Here is a 19055-nt window from a genome sequence, read left to right as displayed (position 1 = left end):
GACTGGACTAGTCTGCTACACATACTGGCAAACCAGGGCAGTGTGTGGGCCTGGTGGGGGTTATTGTGGGTCGCTCTCACTAGGCTGCAGCTCCCATTGGTTTATGTGAGAGCTGAGTATGCCTTGGGCAGAACCAGGCTGGACTGCAACACCCATTGGTTCCAGCGGAATTTGGGGCTGAAAACAGAACCAACCCAGCGATTGCAACCACCAGTTGATTGGGATGATGGACTGTGCCAGGCCTGTACTTGCTAGTACATACAAGAATCTGGTCTGGGGCCCGGCGCAATGGCGCAGTGATTAAGGTCCTCGCCTTGCACGCCCGGGATCCCATATGGGCGCCGGTTCTATCCCGGCAGCCCCGCTTCCCTTCCAGCTCCCTGCTTGTGGCCTGGGAAAGCAGTCAAGGACGGCCCAAAGCTTTGGGACCCTGCACCCACGTGGGAGACAGAAGAGGCTCCTGGCTTTGGACCAGCATAGTATTGGCCGTTGCAGTCACTTGGGGAGTGAATCATCGGACAGAAGATCTTCCTCTCTGTCTCTCCTCTCTGTATATCCGCCTTTCCAATAAAACAAATAATAGAAACAAATCTTTAAAAAAAAAAAAAAAGAATCTGGCCTGGGAACACCTTAGACAAAGTTTCTTTGGGGATCTCCCCAATCAAACTGCCAGACTCAGAACCCTAACCAAGAAAAGACAGAAGACAGAACAAGTCAATCAACCACCTCAGCTATATGTTGGCAGCTAAATATCAGGCAAAAGGAGACGCTATGATGGACTATGCCAATCAGTGGATTCTTTTTTTTTTTTTTTAAAAGATTTATCTTTATTATTTTATTTTTTTTATTGGAAAGGCGGATATACAGAGAGAAGAGACAGAGAGGAAGAGCTTCCGTCCGATGATTCCCTCCCCAAGTGAGCACAACGACCGAATCTATGCCGATCCAAAGCCAGGAGCCTCTTCCGGGTCTCCCACACAGGTGCAGGGTCCCAAAGCTTTGGGCTGTAATCGACTGCTTTCCCGGGCAACAGGCAGGGAGCTGGAAGGGAAGCGGGGCTGCTGGGATAGAACCGGCGCCCATATGGAATCCCGGGTGTGCAAGGCAAGGACCTTAACCACTGCGCTACCGCGCCGGGCCCAATCAGTGGATCTTCAACGACCTTATTGTGTTTGGAGTGGCGAGATTGACAGCAATTTGTAACTGGTGAACTATCAAAACCACTTGAGCAAGCATCTCAGAGCATGCTCCATATCTGGGACTTGAGGTGGGTGGGAAACTAGGTGGGGCTTCTCCCTTAATATCCCCATTTACCTCAGATACATGAAGAAAACAATATGAAAATAATAGTCTTACCCACTTTCCTATAGCCCTAGAACCTTTTTACCCAAATTAGCTATGTAAAGACTGCCAAAATAAAAAAAAAATGGTTCTAACCTTATGGAATATTATTTCCAATTCCTCTATGTCCCTTCAACTTTAAGACACTGTTTTTCTTACTTGGTGAGGTTGGCTTTCCCACGGGTCTCAATGACTTGTGCCAGGAGAAGATCTGGACATAACTTCTTAGCATCATCTGCCCACATACTTCTAGTGACTCCAAACGCTCGAGCTTCGTAACTCACTGCAATTATCCTAATATTAGAAAAACAGAGGGAACAAAAAACATTACACAAGCACAAGGAAAAACAATTAGGAGGCTATAACTAATAGCTACAAATATGTGAGTAGGCCACATATGGTTAGAAATTTCTTAACCATAGGTGCTCGCATTCAAAGCCAAACAGCAGTTTCAAGATATTAAACAGGACTCAGCATAGCAGCATTGTAGTCTCGTAATGAAAATAGCAGCTAACAGTTCTAATGGGCCAGCGTTGTGGTACAGCCCATTAAACCACATATGACACCAGCATTCCATGTGAGCACTGGTTTAAATCCCAGCTGCTCCATTTCCAATGCACTTTGGTGCTGCTATACCTGGGAAAGGAGCAGAAGGCCCAAGCGCCTGGGCTGCTGCCAGCTGTGTGGGAGACACAGATGGACTCCTAGGCCTGTGTTTTGCTTGGCCCACTGTACGTAGCCTTTTGGGGAATGCATCAGCAGATGGAAGATTCTCTGTCTTTCTAGCTCTAACTCAGTCTTTGAATAAATAAAGCCTTAAAAAAAGTTACAACAACAACAATAATGATACATACCCACCACCCTTCCATGATTTGTACTGCACAACTGCACAGGGTTTATTTCTCAAGTGAGGATTATCCCGCTGCTCCACTTGAACAAAGAAACAGTCCATGTCCACCAGAGCAACCACTCGCTCTTGTCCAGTAGACATTTCTCTGTAAGACAATGTTTTATGGACAGTTAGAGGCATATAAACCAAAGTACCAGGGAAATACATTTCTATTCTTTCACTAATGTGGTTGACAGTATAGCAAGAATGAGATGGTCATTTTCTACATGGTGACACGAAAATAAGTTGGTCTAACTCTATTTTGGCAATAAGTATTAACGGTTTTAAAAATATTCACGCAGAGGAGGCACGGTGGTATAGCATCTTAAGCCACCCACAGTACCAGCATTCTTTTTGGCTGCTAGTAACTACCCTGGCCATTCCTCTTCCAACCCAGTTTCCTGTTCATGGCTGGGGAAAGCAGTGGAGGACAGTCCAAGGGCTTGGGCTCCCGCACCCAGCAACTGGCCATTTGGGACATGAACTAGCTGATGCAAGACCTATCTCTCCCCCTTTCTGTAAGTCTATCTTTCAAATAAACAAACAAGTAAATAAATCCTAAAAAAAAACAAAAACAAAACAAAAAAACACTCATTACCTCAAAGAACCAAACATCCATAGAAGAAAATAAAAGGCAAGGGGCCAGCATGGTGGTACAGGATAAAGTCATTGTGTCTAAGATGTCATTAATCTATGTGGGTACTGGTTTCACCCCACTTATTATCCACCTCCTTGCTAACGGCCTGGGAAAGTTAGGGAAGATGGCCCAAAATGTTGGGTCCCTGCCACCCACATGCGATAGCTGGATGAAGCTCCAGAACACTGGCCTTGCACTGGTCCAGCTCCAACCTTTGAAGTCACCAAGAAAAAAAAAAAAAAAAACACAAAACAAAACAGCATTTTCATGAAAATGAGCTAAATATCATTAGTTATGGAAATGCTAATTAAAATCACAATATGAAACCATTAGGGAGAAATTCAACAGTTAATGCAGTTGACTGGCAGATGCCAAGGAAAAGAAAAGCAAAAAATGATTTATTTTAAAGACTTATTTTTATTATTTTTTTTCATTGGAAAGGCGGATATACAGAGAGAAGAGACAGAGAGGAAGATCTTCCGTCCGATGATTCACTCCCCAAGTGACTGCAACGGCCGATGCTACGCCGATCCGAAGCCAGGAGCCTCTTCTGGGTCTCCCACATGGGTGCAGGGTCCCAAAGCTTTGGGCTGTCCTTGACTGCTTTCCCAGGCCACAAGCAGGGAGCTGGAAAGGAAGCAGGGCTGCTGGGATTAGAACCGGCACCCATATGGGATCCCAGGCGTGCAAGGCGAGGACCTTAACCACTTGCGCCACCACGCCGGGCCCAAAAAATGATTTATAATATCGTAGCATTCATGAAGATTTTCCTTGCATTTTGAAAGACTTAGATCTACAACAAATCACAAAATAAAAATAGCAACATTAATCTATATCCAACTTTCTCTATTGATGATAATTTACACTGCCAAGTTATCAAAATCAAACAGTGAACAGTGGCACAATACCGGGTTACTTAAAAAAAAAAAAAAACTCAGGAAAAATGTAATTAGAAAGATAATGTGGGCCCGGCGCAATGGCGCAGTGATTAAGGTCCTCACCTTGCACGCCCGGGATCCCATATGGGCGCCGGTTCTAATCCCGGCAGCCCCGCTTCCCATCCAGCTCCCTGCCTGTGGCCCGGGAAAGCAGTCGAGGATGGCCCAAGGCTTTGGGACCCTGCACCCGCGTGGGATACCCAGAAGAGGCTCCTGGCTTTGGACCGGCATAGCGTTGACCATTGCGCCCCCTTGGGAGTGAATCATCGGACGGAAGATCTTCCTCTCTGTCTCTCCTCTCTGTATATCCTCCTTTCCAATAAAAATAAAATAAATCTTAAAAAAAATAAAGATAATGCACATTTTTCCTGTTAACATATTGGTTAATCAATACCATGTTAATTAATGCCATATGTTGTAAATTGTTGTTAATGTTATGTTGGGGCTTTTAATTGATTGGGATGATACTTTGCTGGCTTTACCTTCAGACTAGAGATGGTCTCACCAAGAAATCGTTGAACTCTCTAGGATAATAAGATGCTGGACTTTATGCTGGGTAAATGCTTCCAATGAAAAAACCTCAACTGAATTTGAACTGTGGTAATGCAACAAGGTGGAGAAATCCACCATGAGGAGAGGGTTCAGGGAGGGGTGAGGGGGAATCCCAGTGCATATAACACTGTCACACAACAATGTAATCAATAAAAAAAGATAATGCACATACATCATGAACTACATATTTTATTTGAGTTCAGCGACTTTCCCGCTAACTTCCTTTCTCTGACCCCCCCCCCACACACACAATGTAGGATCCCACTCTGCTGCTGACCCTGGCTACTGCAGGTATCTGGAGAATAAACTGACCATACAAGCTTTCAAATAAATACATTTTAAACATTTTAACCTTTTTGGGGGCTGGCATTGTGGCATAGTGGATAAGACACCAGCATCCTACATGGGTGCCGGCTTGAGTTCTGGCTGCTCCACTCTGATCCAACTCCCTGGTAATGCACTCAGGAAAGCAGTGAAGGACAGTCCAAGACCCTGGACTCCTGCCACATACCCAGCAGGGCTAGTTTAAGCTCCTGGCTCCTACCCAGAGCTGCCCATTGCAATCATGCAGAGAGTGAAGCAGAGGACAGAAGATGCTCTTTCTCCCTTTCTCTCTGTAACTCTTTCAAAATAAATCCTTTAAAATTGTTAATATTGTAAGCATTCTACTTATTTTAGAGGCAGAAATAGAGCTCTAATCCACTGTTTGACCCCAAACACTAGCTATGGCTGATGAGGAGCTAGAAACCATTCCCAGATTTCCCTGGTGGATGCAGGGGCTCAGGCCTGGGCCATCCTCCACTGCTTCCCCAGCACATTAGCAGGGAGCTGCACCAGAACTCGAATCAGTGCCTATGTGATGCTGCATCACAGGTGGCAGCTTTATTCACAGTGCTACCTGACAGCCCTGCCCTCCATATCTTAGCTGCTAGGCCCAACATCCACCCTAGGATCTTGACATTTTTGTAAAATTTTGACATTGTCTCTTGAGGGAGTTGTCATGATGGCTCAGAAGGCTGATCTTCCACACACAGGCACCAGTATCCCATATGGGCACCAGTTCAAGACCTAGCTGCTCCACTTCCCATCCAGCTCTGTGCTTATGGACTGGGAAAGTAGCAGAGGATGGCTCAAGTCCTTAGGCCCCTGCACCCACGTGGGCAATCCAGTAAAAGCTCCTGGGTTCAAAAGGGCTCAGCTCCAACTGTTTAACCCTTTTTTCTCTGTAAATCTGCCTTTCCAATAAAAATAAATAAAATCTTTAAAAAAAAATAAGATTGGGCCCGGTGTGGTGGCGCAGTGGTTAAGGTCCTCGCCTTGCACGCCCGGGATCCCATATGGGCGCCGGTTCTAATCCCGGCAGCCCCGCTTCCCTTCCAGCTCCCTGCTTGTGGCCCGGGAAAGCAGTCAAGGACGGCCCAAAGCTTTGGGACCCTGCACCCATGTGGGAGACCCGGAAGAGGCTCCTGGCTTCGGATCGGCATAGTATTGGCCGTTGCGCTCACTTGGGGAGTGAATCATCGGACGGAAGATCTTCCTCTCTGTCTCTTCTCTCTGTATATCTGCCTTTCCAATAAAAAAATAATAAAAATAAATCTTTTTAAAAAAAAATAAGATTGTGTTTTGGGGCTGGCATTGTGAAGCATGGGGTTAAGCTGCTAATTGCACTAGCCGCATCCTATGTGATCTAGCTCCCTGCTAACAACAAATGAAGATGGCCCAGCTACCTGGGCTCCTCCCCAGCTGTTGAGGTAATTTGGGAAGTGAATGAGAGACGAAAGGGACACCCTCTCAAAGCTGTCATATAAATAAAAAAATTAAAGATTTATTTATTTTTATTGGAAAGGTTGATATACAGAGAGAAGGAGGCACAGAGAAAAGGATCTTCCATTTGCTGGTTCACTAGCCAAGTGGCCACAATGGCTAGAACTGAGTTGATTCCAATCCAGCTGCCTGGAGCCTCTTCCTGGCCTCCCATGTGGGCACAGGGTCCCAAGGCTTTGAGACGTCCTCTGCTGCTTTCCCAGTCCATAAGCACAGAGCTGGATGGAAAGTGGAGCAGCCGGGACATGAACCTGTACGCATAAGGGATCCCAGCGCATGCAAAGCAAAGACTTTAGCTTAGCTACAACACCAAGCCCAAGGATGCTATTTTTTTTTAAAGACTCTCAACTTGGGTTTGAGGTTATGTATCTGTGGCAAGAATATGATAGCTATTTTTCCTTTATTAACTAATACATATTTTGGGAAAGGATATTTTGCGAATATGAAAAAAATCCTGTTTCTCTTCCAACTGTCACCACTCGCCAACCAGCCATGCAGTGTGCCTGTAACAACTGCACAGCGATTTCTTACCTGTTCATGTGAACTGGAACACCAAAGAAAACATGACAGACTACCTCTTCTCAAACATCAAAGAAAGCACGGCACACTGTAAGAACCAGCTGCACTTCCATTAGAGTGGACGCTAACTATGTAAGAAGGGATGATAAGGCAATGACTCCTAAACTTGTTGCACACGGAAGTATATTTAATCAGTGTTGATACCTGATTTCCACCAACTGCTGTCCAGAACTACTCTGAGTGTGACCCGCGCCCTGGGATTTCTCCAAGGTCTCCAGGCAACTGCAGCACTTAGCATGTACCAGTCTGGGCAGCACTGGCCTATGGTAAGTAAGATACTTATGGCAACAGCAGTAATTCATGATTTAAATACAGGAGATACAGGTTATACGATTGAGTGAGCATCCAAATAGAGTCTAAAAAAAGTCTTTCAAAAACATTCACTTTGAAAAAAAAAAAACAACTGACAATTACAATACTGGTAGGTTAGTGGAGAAACAAAAAGAAAAAAATAGTCAAGGTATTACTTTCTTTAAAAAAAAAAAAATTCCAATTGACCATTCACTTAAAATGGGTGGAATGTGAATACTTTCACCCATGACACGTCTGAAATCCCTTTAGGATTCTTCTGTAGGATTTGCAACAAATAAAGCCAGGACATAGTCCTCGGTCCGTCACCGTTACAAGAAGCGAGGAGAAAGAATCCTATGAGACCCGAGGAGAGATCATAGTCCAGCAAACATTTCACTGAGGACACACACGCAATGCCAGAAATGCAGACTCCAAGCAATCGGGCTTTTCAGCAGCTTTATAAAGATGGAAATCAAAACCCTGCTCTCCGAGAACGACTGCCATGGCTTGGAATCTCACCGGCAGCACCTGCAGAATTATCAACTCCAACAACTGCAAGCGCAGCCCTCCTGGGATATCTTCATGTATCCCAACTTGCCCAAAGCACGTCTGAGCCAGACATCACCACACCCAAGAAAACAGGCACAAATGAAGAAGGCGCCTTAAGAGCTACCGGAGAGGGGGGAAAAGCGGCAATTTGGGTGTGTCCCCCCCACCCCACATAAACAACTTACTGGACCATCTCTGGTAATTAGCCCTTTGTGGGCACGCCTTCTGTTTCAAGCCATTTCGGCCTCACCAGTCACCGCCAGATCTTAAAACCACCAAAACAGGATGGAAATCCTGAAATTAACCACACTGAATGGGTCTAAATCTTACCGCGGCGAGGACAGCGCGCTCGGCGCCCACTGACAGGGAGATGAAGATCTCTGGGCGAGCGCCAATGAGTCTGCAGAGAGAGTTCTTCCCTGTCACGACAAACAGAGCAGTGGCGGCAAAGGAATCCGCTGAGGGCGCTCCGGCCCCACAGCCCGGGAGGCTGAGCCAGTAGCGACGCGCTGACCGGCCAGCGTTCCCGACTAAGGCCGCCCGCCCGCGCGCGCGCGCACCGCCGGCGGCCGTTGCCGCGCCTGCGCAGCGCGGCCCTTCCGCCGCCCGCCCCGCCCACCTCGGGAGCAACCGTCACAAGGGAGCCGCCACTTCCGCGAGCGCGTGCGCAGTGGCAGGCCGGGCGCGTGCGCATCGCTGGGTCTTTCCCGGCTGGAGCTTTTCTGCCATACACGCTCCTCCTCCTCCTCCTCCCAACCTCCCGTTCCCCGCCCCCAGCCCGCCGCCGCGGCCGAGACCAGCGTGTGGCCTGGGCTGAGGGAGCCGTCGGTGCCTCGTGCTCTCGGGGACGGCGCGTGGCCCCTAGCCATGGCGATGGATCAAGTGAACGCGCTGTGCGAGGAGCTGGTGAAAGCGGTGACGGTCATGATGGACCCCAGCTCCACCCAGCGCTACCGGCTGGAAGCCCTCAAGGTAGCTGGGGGTCCGGGCGCCCCGGGCCCGATCTGAGCCCCTTCCCGAGCCCCGGCAGCCCCAGCACCTCCCTAAAGTCGGGGCACCTCCTGCCCACGCGGCCCCTGAATCTCCCTCCCTCCACCTGCTCGGCCCGCGTTCCTTTCATCCCCCTGGCGACCTCTTCCCAGCCCCCTGCCCTCTCTGCCCACTGTGCCTGCCTTGGCTCCTACACCCCCAGCCTCCCCGGAGGGTCCCGGGCTGCCTCACTTCTCACTGCCCCTCCTGTCGGCCCCTTCCAAGCCCGCTGTCCCACTCCTCGCTTTCAGGGCTCCTCGAGTCCCTCCGTAGCCGACTACACGCTAGACCTCTTTCTCCCTCACCAATCCCCCCCACCTATCGGCACATGTGCGGGTCCCCCAGCCGACACTGGCTTCCTCTAGGGTTGGCTTCTGCCGACCCCACTGTCCAGATCCTCCCTGCCGACCTCCAGCCTGTCCAGTGTCCTCCTCTAGTTAGATCCTCACGTCTCTCGCTCCCCATCTGTGTCTGGGACATGGCTGGACAGATTCTGTCTTTCTCACATAGCCCTCGTCCCGGGGGATAGTCATGAACTCTTTCGCGCAAAGATGAACTTGTACCACTTACTTTGCATCTTCACCCGGGCACTGGGGGTTTCCTGAAAGTCGTTCTTGACTCCTCGGTGCTTTGCTTTGGGGACTGACTCGAGTGTTGCTGTTTGGAAAGACTTAACGTGGTGGTGGGGGGGGGGGGTGTTAATACAATCGGCATTGCCCCTGGCAGTCATAGATGGGTGATAGGAAGTGACCCTCCAAGAAGAAGGTTTGTACTGTTGATGTCTTCAGTGATGTCACAGTGAGTGCTCCTCGAATGAGACTTTATGCCACAGGGCTTGGAATCGAACAGTTGAATTCTATTCGTGTTTTCATTGTGCAGTGTTTAAATGGACACAAAAGGAGAGAGGGTACTGCAGATACCTGTCACCTGCAACATTTGCCTTAGTCAGTGTCCTCCACCTGTGTTTTTAAAGCAGATCCTGTCGTTTCACCTATGTTTGGTTGAGGTGTGTATCACTAGCAAATACTTTTCACTCCTGTAAATCTGGTTATTTTCCATGAGTATATTGGCCATGGAATCATCGCAGTGGAAGGAATGTTTATCAGTTCTTTATTCGTGTAATACAGACCTAAGTTTTATAATTTAAAAAATACGGCCTAGGTTGGAATTTCTCAATGAGGTATTTTTTTTTAAGTCCCCAGCCTCACTCGGCTCCCAGAGGAAACACTAACTTTCCCTGTTTCAGTTCTGTGAAGAATTTAAAGAAAAGTGTCCCATCTGTGTTCCCTGTGGCTTGAAGTTGGCTGAGAAAACGCAGATTGCCATCGTCAGACATTTTGGCCTTCAGATCCTGGAACACGTTGTCAAGTAAGCAGCTCCTGGGCTCAGGTCTGCAGGAACAGATAAGTTTTCTTAAATAACCTAGAGAGATGCTTTTTTTTTTTTTTTTTTAATTTTATTTTTATTGGAAAGGCAGATATACAGAGAGGAGAGACAGAGAGGAAGATCTTCCGTCCGATGTTTCACTCCCCAAGTGAGCGCAACGGCCGATGCTATGCCGATCCAAAGCCAGGAGCCTCTTCAGGTCTCCCACAGGGGTGCAGGGTCCCAAAGCTTTGGGCTGTCCTCGACTGCTTTCCCGAGCCACAGGCAGGGAGCTGGAAGGGAAGCAGGGCTGACAGGATAGAACTGGCGCCCATATGGGATCCCGGGCGTGCAAGGCGAGGACCTTAACCACTGCGCCACCACGCCGGGCCCGAAAGATGCTTTTTTAGGGGAGCAGAACCAAGCAGTCCCCAAGATACCCAGGGTGTTACCCAGACCCCGTGGGAACTCGCATCCAGGACTCACCATTTCATCAGTCTCTTCTCCCTCTTAGAGTGTATCACTGTGTGAAGCATCCGACAAATGTTAGCTCATTGTTGCTGGTCATGTGTCCGGCATTGCTTGAGCTCCTGCTGTATATCATCACACCTCAATCTTCTATAGAGTAATACAGCATATAAATAAATCTTTGAGTAGGCAGTGTGTTCTCTTCCTCTACCATCTTTATGTTCAAGTTCATGTCTTTGAATGGCACATTCAGGGCAAGATATGTGAGAGTAACTGAAAACCCATCCTCACCTGTCCTTGACACCTATGAGAAAAGTCAGCTTTTAACTTAGATTCAGTTTTTCTAACTTTGTAAGCTAGCACAAATAAAATAATTCATTCTAGTTTCTGAAAAGCAATCATACTATCTCAGTTGTCCTGAGGGTGCCTTTGTTTTTGGTCCATCAGTTTAAAAAGAAAAATAAATCCTGTGTAGGGTCTGATTAATGGACACTGCTTATTGAGAACCTAGAATGCTTCTGTAATTAGTAATGGTTCAATGTGGACTGTTCTTTGCATTCTCTGAAAGGTGTAAGATCCAAAATATGATTTTTTAATGCACTCTCCAGCATAATCTAATATAGGAATGAAAGTTGTTTATTTTCTTGTAGAGAGCAGTCTCCTAACATGATTCTCTTGTGTGTCTTCTGGTGGCCAGGTTTCGGTGGAACAGTATGTCTCGGTTGGAGAAGGTCTATCTGAAGAACAGCGTCATGGAGCTGATTGCAAATGTAAGCAATGGGTTGCTGGAGAACTTGTGTTTCCAAGGCAGGGGAGAGGAAGCCTACCTTCTGTTATGTAGTTTGTGTATAAGAATTGACTGGTGTTCCATAAATTACACAGCATTCTCGTATAATGCTTACTATAGTCTTCAAAATGAAAAGACCAGCCATCACAAATTGTAACCTAGTACATTTCTCTTTTTGAAGTTTAATCACCTGCATGTGTCAGCTTCTGTTTTTTACTTAAGACAGCACAGGATATTTAACGTGCTTGTATTCAACAACTAAGCATGTACAATTCTTATATCTAAATTGGATTGAACTACTGGTCCGCTTTGTTCATGTCCTTTTTCTTACAGACTCAACTACTACATTCTAGCCATAGTTGAAGCACATTCAGAATTTAAGTATTAGAATATAGATTGAAACATTTAAAATCCAGTCTTTTTCCTTTTGCAATGGACATGAAAGGCAGAAAAATCTAGTGCCTTGAACAGGAAAACGAATTCCATACAAAATTGCTGCTTAACTTTGGTAGCTTGGATTTCTTCTGTTTTGCTGGTTCTAGGGAGACCAGAAGTTGAGATCAAACTTGAGAAGCAAACACATCAGGAATAGTTTTTCTAATTCTTCTATAGGAAGTCATTTGCTCCTCCATGCCCTCCTGTCTTATTAGCTTCATGTTGTTCTTTAGTTCTTCCTTTTCCACTCTCTCCCTCCAAAGAAATGAAAAATCTGTGTGAGAGGTTGTAAAGAACAGTGACATGGGACAGAAATTGTGGCACAGTGGATAAGCCACTGCTAGGGATGCATGTATCCCACTTCAGAGTACCAGCTCTACTTCCGATTCATGCCTTAGGAGGCAGCAGGTGACGGCTCAAGTTCTTGGGTCAGTGCCACCCACATGGAAAAACTGGTGGAGCTTCTGGTTCCTGCCTTTGGCGTGGCCCATCCTTGGCAAGTGTAGGCATTTAGAGGAGTAAACCAGCCAATGAAAAGATAGCTTTCTGTGTCTCTTTCTGTTGCTGTGCCTTTCAGATGCCTTTCTTGCTGTGTGCAACAGTCATTTTATTAGCTGATGCAACCCATACTTTGGCTGCAAGTGGGGAGAATGAGTAGGGAGAATGCAGGGCAGATGACTCAGACATGAGGAACAGGTTTGCTTGTTCTGGTTGATTTAAAGTAGTCTATTGGAGAGCTTTGTACCCCTAGACAGCCCAGTTTTTTCCTTTGCAGACTTCTTATTTATTTATTTTTTTAAGATTATTATTGGAAAAGCAGATAGAGAGGAGGAGAGAAAGAAAGGAAAATCTTCCATCTCCTAGTTCACTCCCCAAGCGGCTGCAACCGCTGGAGCTGAGCCAATCTGAAGCCAGAAGCTAGGAGCTTCTTCCGGGTCTCCCTTGTGGGTGCTGAGTCTCAAGGCTTTGGGCCGTTCTCAAGTGTTTTCCCAGGCCACAAGCAGGGAGTTGGATAGGAAGTGAGGCCACCAGGATTAGAACTGGTGCCCATATGGGATCCCGGCTTGTGCAAGGCTAGGACTTTTAACTGCTATGCTATTGCATTGAGCCCTTGCGGATTTCTTAATCAATTGTTCATTTTCAGGGAACATTGAACATCTTAGAAGAAGAGAACCATATTAAAGATGTCCTGTCTCGAATTGTGGTGGAGATGATCAAGCGAGAGTGGCCGCAGCACTGGCCTGACATGCTGATGGAGTTGGACACACTTTCCAAACAAGGGGTAGGAAGGACCGTAGCCATGTGGATTCAGTGTGCTTGTTCCCGGCATGAACTGCAGGGCTGACTTTTCATCGTCATTGGCGGTTTTGCCAAAAGAAAATAGCCTTTAGTTGTGTTTGTGGTGAAAACAGATGTTTGGGTTTGGTTTGACTTGCTCTTTCTGTTGGCATAGGAAACGCAGACGGAGCTAGTCATGTTCATCCTTCTGCGATTGGCAGAGGACGTTGTGACCTTCCAGACGCTCCCTCCTCAGAGGAGAAGGGACATTCAGCAAACATTAACCCAGAACATGGAGAGGATCTTCAGTTTCCTACTTACCACACTTCAAGAGAATGTCAACAAGTACCGGCAAGTGGTAAGGGCTGCCTGGCCCGCAGAAGTCCTTCCTGACATGAGTGTTAAGGGCTTTGGTTTTCATTTAAATGCTCTCTTAGTTGAGGATGAGAGTGTGTAGTTGGACAAAAGAAAAGGCATGACAGGAAAAAAACACAATTCATTTTCTTAATTTCCCTATTTACTAGAAAGTTTTTCTTATTGTAAGAAAAGTCATAGAATAAAAATGAAGGGTAATACTTAGTATTTGAAAACCTAGACTTCTGGCATGGATGTGTAGTCCTGTTTAGTCCACTGTATAAGTTTGGGTCCCTTTTACAGTGGACTGACTGCCAGGTGTAACCATCTTCACTGCATGCTCCCTTGTAATGTATTTCTCCTAGGTGTTTTTTGTTTTGTTTTTCTCAAATTTGCTATTTCTTGTTGTTCCTGGGGGAATGGGAGAGACAAAGAGGGAAACCACTCGGGACTTTCTGTGTGTCCCAGTATCCAGGGATGAGGAGCCGCTCGTATCAACCCAGAGTCTCAATTCCGAGGGGTCTAAGTGCTTGGATAGTTCTGAAATGCTGCCAGTTTCACCCATCTGAGGATGATGTCACCCTCCCAATTTCCATTGGCTCCATTCACCGAGATTTTTTTGTTGTCATTGTTTGCTTGGGGTAGTTGTCCAGTTTGTTCTGTTCTCCTTCTCCTGCTACAGCACCAAATGTGCTGCTATATTCTTTTACAACAGGGCCTGTGTCCACTGATCCATCTTTTTCATTAAGTAGGACATATTCTTGCAAATGAGTCCAAGTACCTGGGCCAGGCATCCCAAGCATCACCAGATCCCCATCACTGGGGTTCACAAACCCAGCACCCACCTAGTAGGTGAATCCCATCTCCTGGGACAGGAGACCCAAACCCTGCTGAATTCCCTACCCCTGGGACTCAAGAATCCGACACCCACTTAGTAGGCAGGCCCCAGAATCCCGGACAGGAGACCAGAGCCCCACAATTATCCCCATCCCCTGAGGTTCACAAAACCAATACCCACCTAGAAGGTGGGCCCCCAGGATCTGGGCCAAATGACCCAAACCCCACCAGTTCCTTCATACTTGGAACCCAGGGCTCAGGAACACAGCCCCCACCACACCTTCCTAGAGTTTATCTTTGACAAAATGATAAGCCAGACAGTATGATAATGGTTCTGGCCATTATCATTTTTAGCAGTTTGGATGTTGATCTAGTAAAATAGTACTCAATTGGTGATGTTTGCCCAAAGCACATTTGACCAGTGTCTTCAGGCACTTGGGGATTTGCGGGTGCTGCTGGCATCTGGGACAGAGAGGCAGAGATGCTTCCTCCCAGCATAGTCCTTCCATAACCCAAATGGGAAGAATACAAAGATGGAAAAATCCTGATCTAGTGCTTCTTTCAGAAAGTGGGAATAATTCAAATAGGTCCTTTTTTAGACCCTGGAAGCAATATTGGGTCAGTTTTTTAGAGAAGCAGTAGATTTTTATGCAGATGAGAAGGCAGCAGGGGGCAGTTAGGGTGGGAAGAAACTCGGAATGGATACCTCATACGCTGCACTGTGTACGTTCAGTTCTCAGAACAACACTGAATTCAGAAGGCATTGTCTCCAAAGACTCTGATTATTTGAAAATTCACTTATAATTATTGCACTAGAATTCACAGCCCATTTTGCTGTCTCCTCAAATTGTTGAAGAATATGTTTGTTTTTAAAAATCTATGTGTGTGGAGAATTAAGGGTCATCTTGTTCACTGTAGTCTTAAGAAATCGCAGTAAAATAGTGGTGGTGGTTTGTCAGTACACATTCCATGGGAAAGAAGGTATTTTGGTTCTGCAGACCAGTGGTATCTGTATATCATCTGCATAATACAACTTAAGAAATTACTCTCAAATACTGAAATAGTGTAGAATGCTAAAGGAACTTTCTCAGGGAAGCTAGGACCTGCCTGTTTGTTAAACATTGTTACTTGTGTTTTTACCATCAAAAGTTATGTGTTTCATGAGAAATGGGTCACCTTCCATTTGAGTGAAGTTCATTGATTTTCCAATACTTTGAAATTCTAAGTAGTGACAGTGCCTAAATATCCAGCCACTGGTGCGTGTGCAGAGCAGGAACAGCTGGTAGCAATTCTGATGCCACTTGGAAACGTCCCCTGGATCCTCTTCCCTTAGCCTTGGCGTCACTCCACTCTGTCCAGCCAGGACCAGAGAACACCTAGAGCCTTCGTATCTACAACTTCCCCCCTTACGTTTTTTAGTTTTCCTAACTGGGGAGTAGACTGAGTGGTTAAATTAAGGTGGGATGAAGGAAACCATCATGGAAAGTGTAACTTCAATAATCCGATCCATACTGGGTTATTTTTTTTTTCTGAATCCCGTGTGTTTTGATGTTTTTGATTTCAGTTTAATTTATTCCAAATACTTTGCTCTTGTCGAATTCATCGCTGGCCCATGGATTACACAGTGGCATCATTTTTCCCGATACTTTTGTGTTTTCTTTTTGTCCCCCATGTTTTGGTTACTCAGTGGTGTGTTTTTTTTCATGGTGCTTCAATTTGTTGTTGTTCTAATTCATACCAGTTGTTGACCTTATTTCATGACCTTCTCATTTATGGAAGTGTATTTGATGGAATACTGGGGTCTACCATATCCAGATGTGGGGGTACAATGCAACATGCATTCCTGCTCCAAACAAAAGATGGATCCCAATGAAACTGTTGGAAATGTGTAGACAGTGGTTGCTGAACTATCTGACATTGTCTGCACCAGCAATGTCGGGGCACACTTAAACTAGAGACTGATGGAATCGTGATTCCTTATGAAGGTTTATACCACTGTAGTAAAATGGGGAAAATTTGTAGGGAGTGGGAATTTGGGGGGAAATTCCAGTCTATACAAAATTGTACCACAAAACTTAAAAATTCAAAATAAAAACATAACAAAAAAAATTAAGGTGGGATGAAAGTGGCTCTGGCACTGGGCCCAGAGGTCACAGAAGATCTGCTGGAGTAGAGGATAGTTTGGGTTTTTAGCTACTTTAGAAGTTATTTTTCTGGCTTGTGTTTTTATCCTTTAATTGTATGAGTTTTTCTTTTTGAAAGTTCTTTAGTCTTACAATTTTATATGCTTGTAGGCTGGCACTGTGGTATGGTAGGTTAAGCTTCTGTCTGCAGTGCTGATATTCTGTGTGGTCACTAGCTTGTATATTGGCTACTCTGCTTCCAATCCAGTCCCCTGTTTATAGTCTTTAGAAAAGCAATGGAAGGTGACTTAAATCTTTAGATCCCTTGTAACTGTGTGGGAGACCAGAGGAAACTTGGCTTTTGATCAGCTCAGCACTAGCCATTTGGGGAGTGAGCTAGCAAATGGAAGACACCTCTCTCTCTCTGTCTCCCTTTCTCTCTCTTTCCACTGTCCCTCTGTCTGATTCTCTGTAGCTCTGCTTTTCAAATAAAAAATTAGATGCATGTGTATTGCTAACATTGTATGACATTTTTGTGGGTTTTCAAATGTAAGATTAAAAGTCAATTAGGAGAGGGGCTGTCTCGATGGCTAATTCCTCAACTTGCAAGCAGCTGGGTTCCACATGGGCACCAGTTCGTGTTCCAGCTGCCCCACTTCCCATCCAGCTCCCTGCTTGTGACCTGGGAAAGCAGTAGAGGACAGCTCAAAGCCTTGGGACCTTGCACCTTCATGGGGGCCCCAGGGGACTCTCTTGGCTTCAGATCGGACCAGGTCTGGCCATTGGGGCCATTTTGGAGAGTGAGTCAACACATGAAGGATCTTTCTCTCTCTCTTCTCTCTATAAATTTGATCTGCCTTTCCATGAAAGTAAATAAATAAGTTAGAAAGTAAGTAAATAAAAAGAAAGATGCTAACTAAAAGGGTGTGTGTTTGGCATAGCAGTTAAGATGGTAGGTACTTAGAATAACCACATCCCATTTTGGAGTTTCAGGGTTTGCGTCCCATCCCGTTTCTGCTCACGTCGCACCTTGGGAGGCTACTGCTGATAGCTCAAGTAACTGTACCTGTCACTCAGTGAGAGAGCTAGCTAGCTTCAAATCAGTAAAACTAAAACAACAGCAGCAGCAACAACAAAACAGACCTACTATAGGAGTGGGATTTGGCCTAGCAGTTAAGCTATTGGTTAGGCTGTCTTTATCCCATATCTAAGTTCCTAGGTTTAAGTCCCAGCTCCGGCTTCCTGCTGATGCAGATCCTGGGAGGCAGCAGGTGATGGCTTAAGTAATTGGATGGTGCCACCAGTGGAGGAGACCCGGATCAAGTTCCTGGCTTCAGCTCAGCCCAATCTCAACCATTATAAGCCTTCCCAGAAGTGAACCAGGGCCTTGAGCTCTGTCTGTAGGACTTTCTGCTTCCCAACAGAGGGAGGGGTAAATCTATGTTTGCCTGCTTGCTAAACAGCCACTGTTTTGATGTAATTAGCTTGTAACATTTTTGTGGTAGTTTTCCCTTGGTTATGCCTTTTACATTGGTTACATGTAATATACATCATTGTAATTGTATCCCTTTTTTTAAAGATTTATTTATTTTTATTACAAAGTCAGACAGAGAGGAGGAGATACAGAGAGAAAGATCTTCCCTCCGATGTCCGATGTCTGTCCGATGTCCGATGATTCACTCCTCAAGTGAGTACAACAGCTGGTGCTGTGCTGATCCGGAGCCAGGAGCCAGGAACTTCCAGGTCTCCCATGTGAGTTCAGGGTCCCAAGGCTTTGGGCAGTCCTCCACTGCTTTCCCAGGCTACAAGCAGGGAGCTGGATGGGAAGTGGAGTTGCCGGGATTAGAACCGGCGCTCATATGGAATCCTGGCGTGTTCAAGGCGAGGACTTCAGCCATTAAGCTTCCACGCCGGGCCCAAATTGTATCCCTTTAATTTTATTTCTTGTTCTAAGCTATCCTTTTTAGGGAAATACCAGTTAAGTGTTCTTAGTAAAGTTACATTCTTTCCTTAGATTAAAAATTACATCTAGAATTAATAGCCCCAGTTCAAGGGCCTTCATTATGGGGGTGGAAAGTGATTCTGTAGGTTTGTGCTCATTGAAAACATTGGATCCTTATACTTTTCTTTCAGAAGACAGATACTACTCAGGAGGCAAAGGTAAGAGCTCTTCTTTGAGTTGGAAGGAACACTTGAGGCTTTCAGGTACAGGAGTGCGTAGACCTAGTAGAATGTGACCCCAGCTGTGGTTGTTTTTGATCACTAAGTTGCAGAGAGAGGAAGGTAAAATTAGAATATTTTGAATTTCATGAAAAAGATAAAATGGTCCTGCATGCCAGTGGTCTATCTGATGGATGTTGAGAATGCCAGTTTTTTGAGTTGTGATTGTGTATCTGAAGAAGACTTCTGATTTCTGTCAGTGACTGTTTTGTGAGTTCATTTTATTTAAATTTTTCTTTTTTGAATTGAAGCGTAGCTTTGCTTTACAAAGGTTTACTTGTAACCACAGCTTTCTGGTCTGTTGGTGAGGACTTCATAGTCAAAAGATGTCTCTGTTCCTACAGGCTCAAGCAAACTGTCGAGTAGGCGTGGCAGCACTGAATACACTGGCAGGCTACATCGACTGGGTGTCCATGAGTCACATTACAGCTGACAACTGCAAGCTCCTAGAGGTCCTGTGCCTGCTTCTGAACGAACAGGAACTTCAGCTGGGAGCAGCTGAGTGTCTGCTCATCGCAGTCAGCAGAAAAGTAAGTTACCACTCCAAATGAATATCCAT

At 45.8% G+C, this 19055-nt stretch overlaps 2 protein-coding genes across 2 annotated transcripts in view; one reads left to right on the top strand and one right to left on the bottom strand.

Annotated features, from left to right (window-relative positions):
- The window catches only part of POLH (DNA polymerase eta), a 34173-nt gene extending 26023 nt beyond the window's left edge, over positions 1 to 8150 (bottom strand). Inside the window, exons 1-3 of the mRNA XM_040983443.1 lie at positions 7931 to 8150; positions 2196 to 2336; positions 1501 to 1635 (exon numbers count right to left, since the gene is read on the bottom strand). Of these exons, the coding sequence (XP_040839377.1) occupies positions 1501 to 1635; positions 2196 to 2332 (272 nt within the window). The 5' untranslated portion in view covers positions 2333 to 2336; positions 7931 to 8150. The remainder of the gene's footprint in view (positions 1 to 1500; positions 1636 to 2195; positions 2337 to 7930) is intronic.
- Positions 8151 to 8286: 136 nt separating this feature from the next.
- XPO5 (exportin 5) overlaps positions 8287 to 19055 on the top strand; it is a 40591-nt gene continuing 29822 nt past the window's right edge. The window contains exons 1-7 of the mRNA XM_040983441.1: positions 8287 to 8572; positions 9876 to 9997; positions 11160 to 11232; positions 12829 to 12966; positions 13138 to 13320; positions 18410 to 18436; positions 18841 to 19026. Of these exons, the coding sequence (XP_040839375.1) occupies positions 8468 to 8572; positions 9876 to 9997; positions 11160 to 11232; positions 12829 to 12966; positions 13138 to 13320; positions 18410 to 18436; positions 18841 to 19026 (834 nt within the window). The 5' untranslated portion in view covers positions 8287 to 8467. The remainder of the gene's footprint in view (positions 8573 to 9875; positions 9998 to 11159; positions 11233 to 12828; positions 12967 to 13137; positions 13321 to 18409; positions 18437 to 18840; positions 19027 to 19055) is intronic.

The sequence above is a fragment of the Ochotona curzoniae genome, unplaced genomic scaffold (assembly GCF_017591425.1).
Source record: "Ochotona curzoniae isolate NIBS_2020 unplaced genomic scaffold, NIBS_Ocur_1.0 contig_3819, whole genome shotgun sequence".
In the NCBI taxonomy this organism is placed as follows: Eukaryota; Metazoa; Chordata; class Mammalia; order Lagomorpha; family Ochotonidae; genus Ochotona; species Ochotona curzoniae.
The sequence above is the reverse complement of the archived record's forward strand: the minus strand, read 5'-3'. Positions and strand labels throughout refer to the sequence as shown.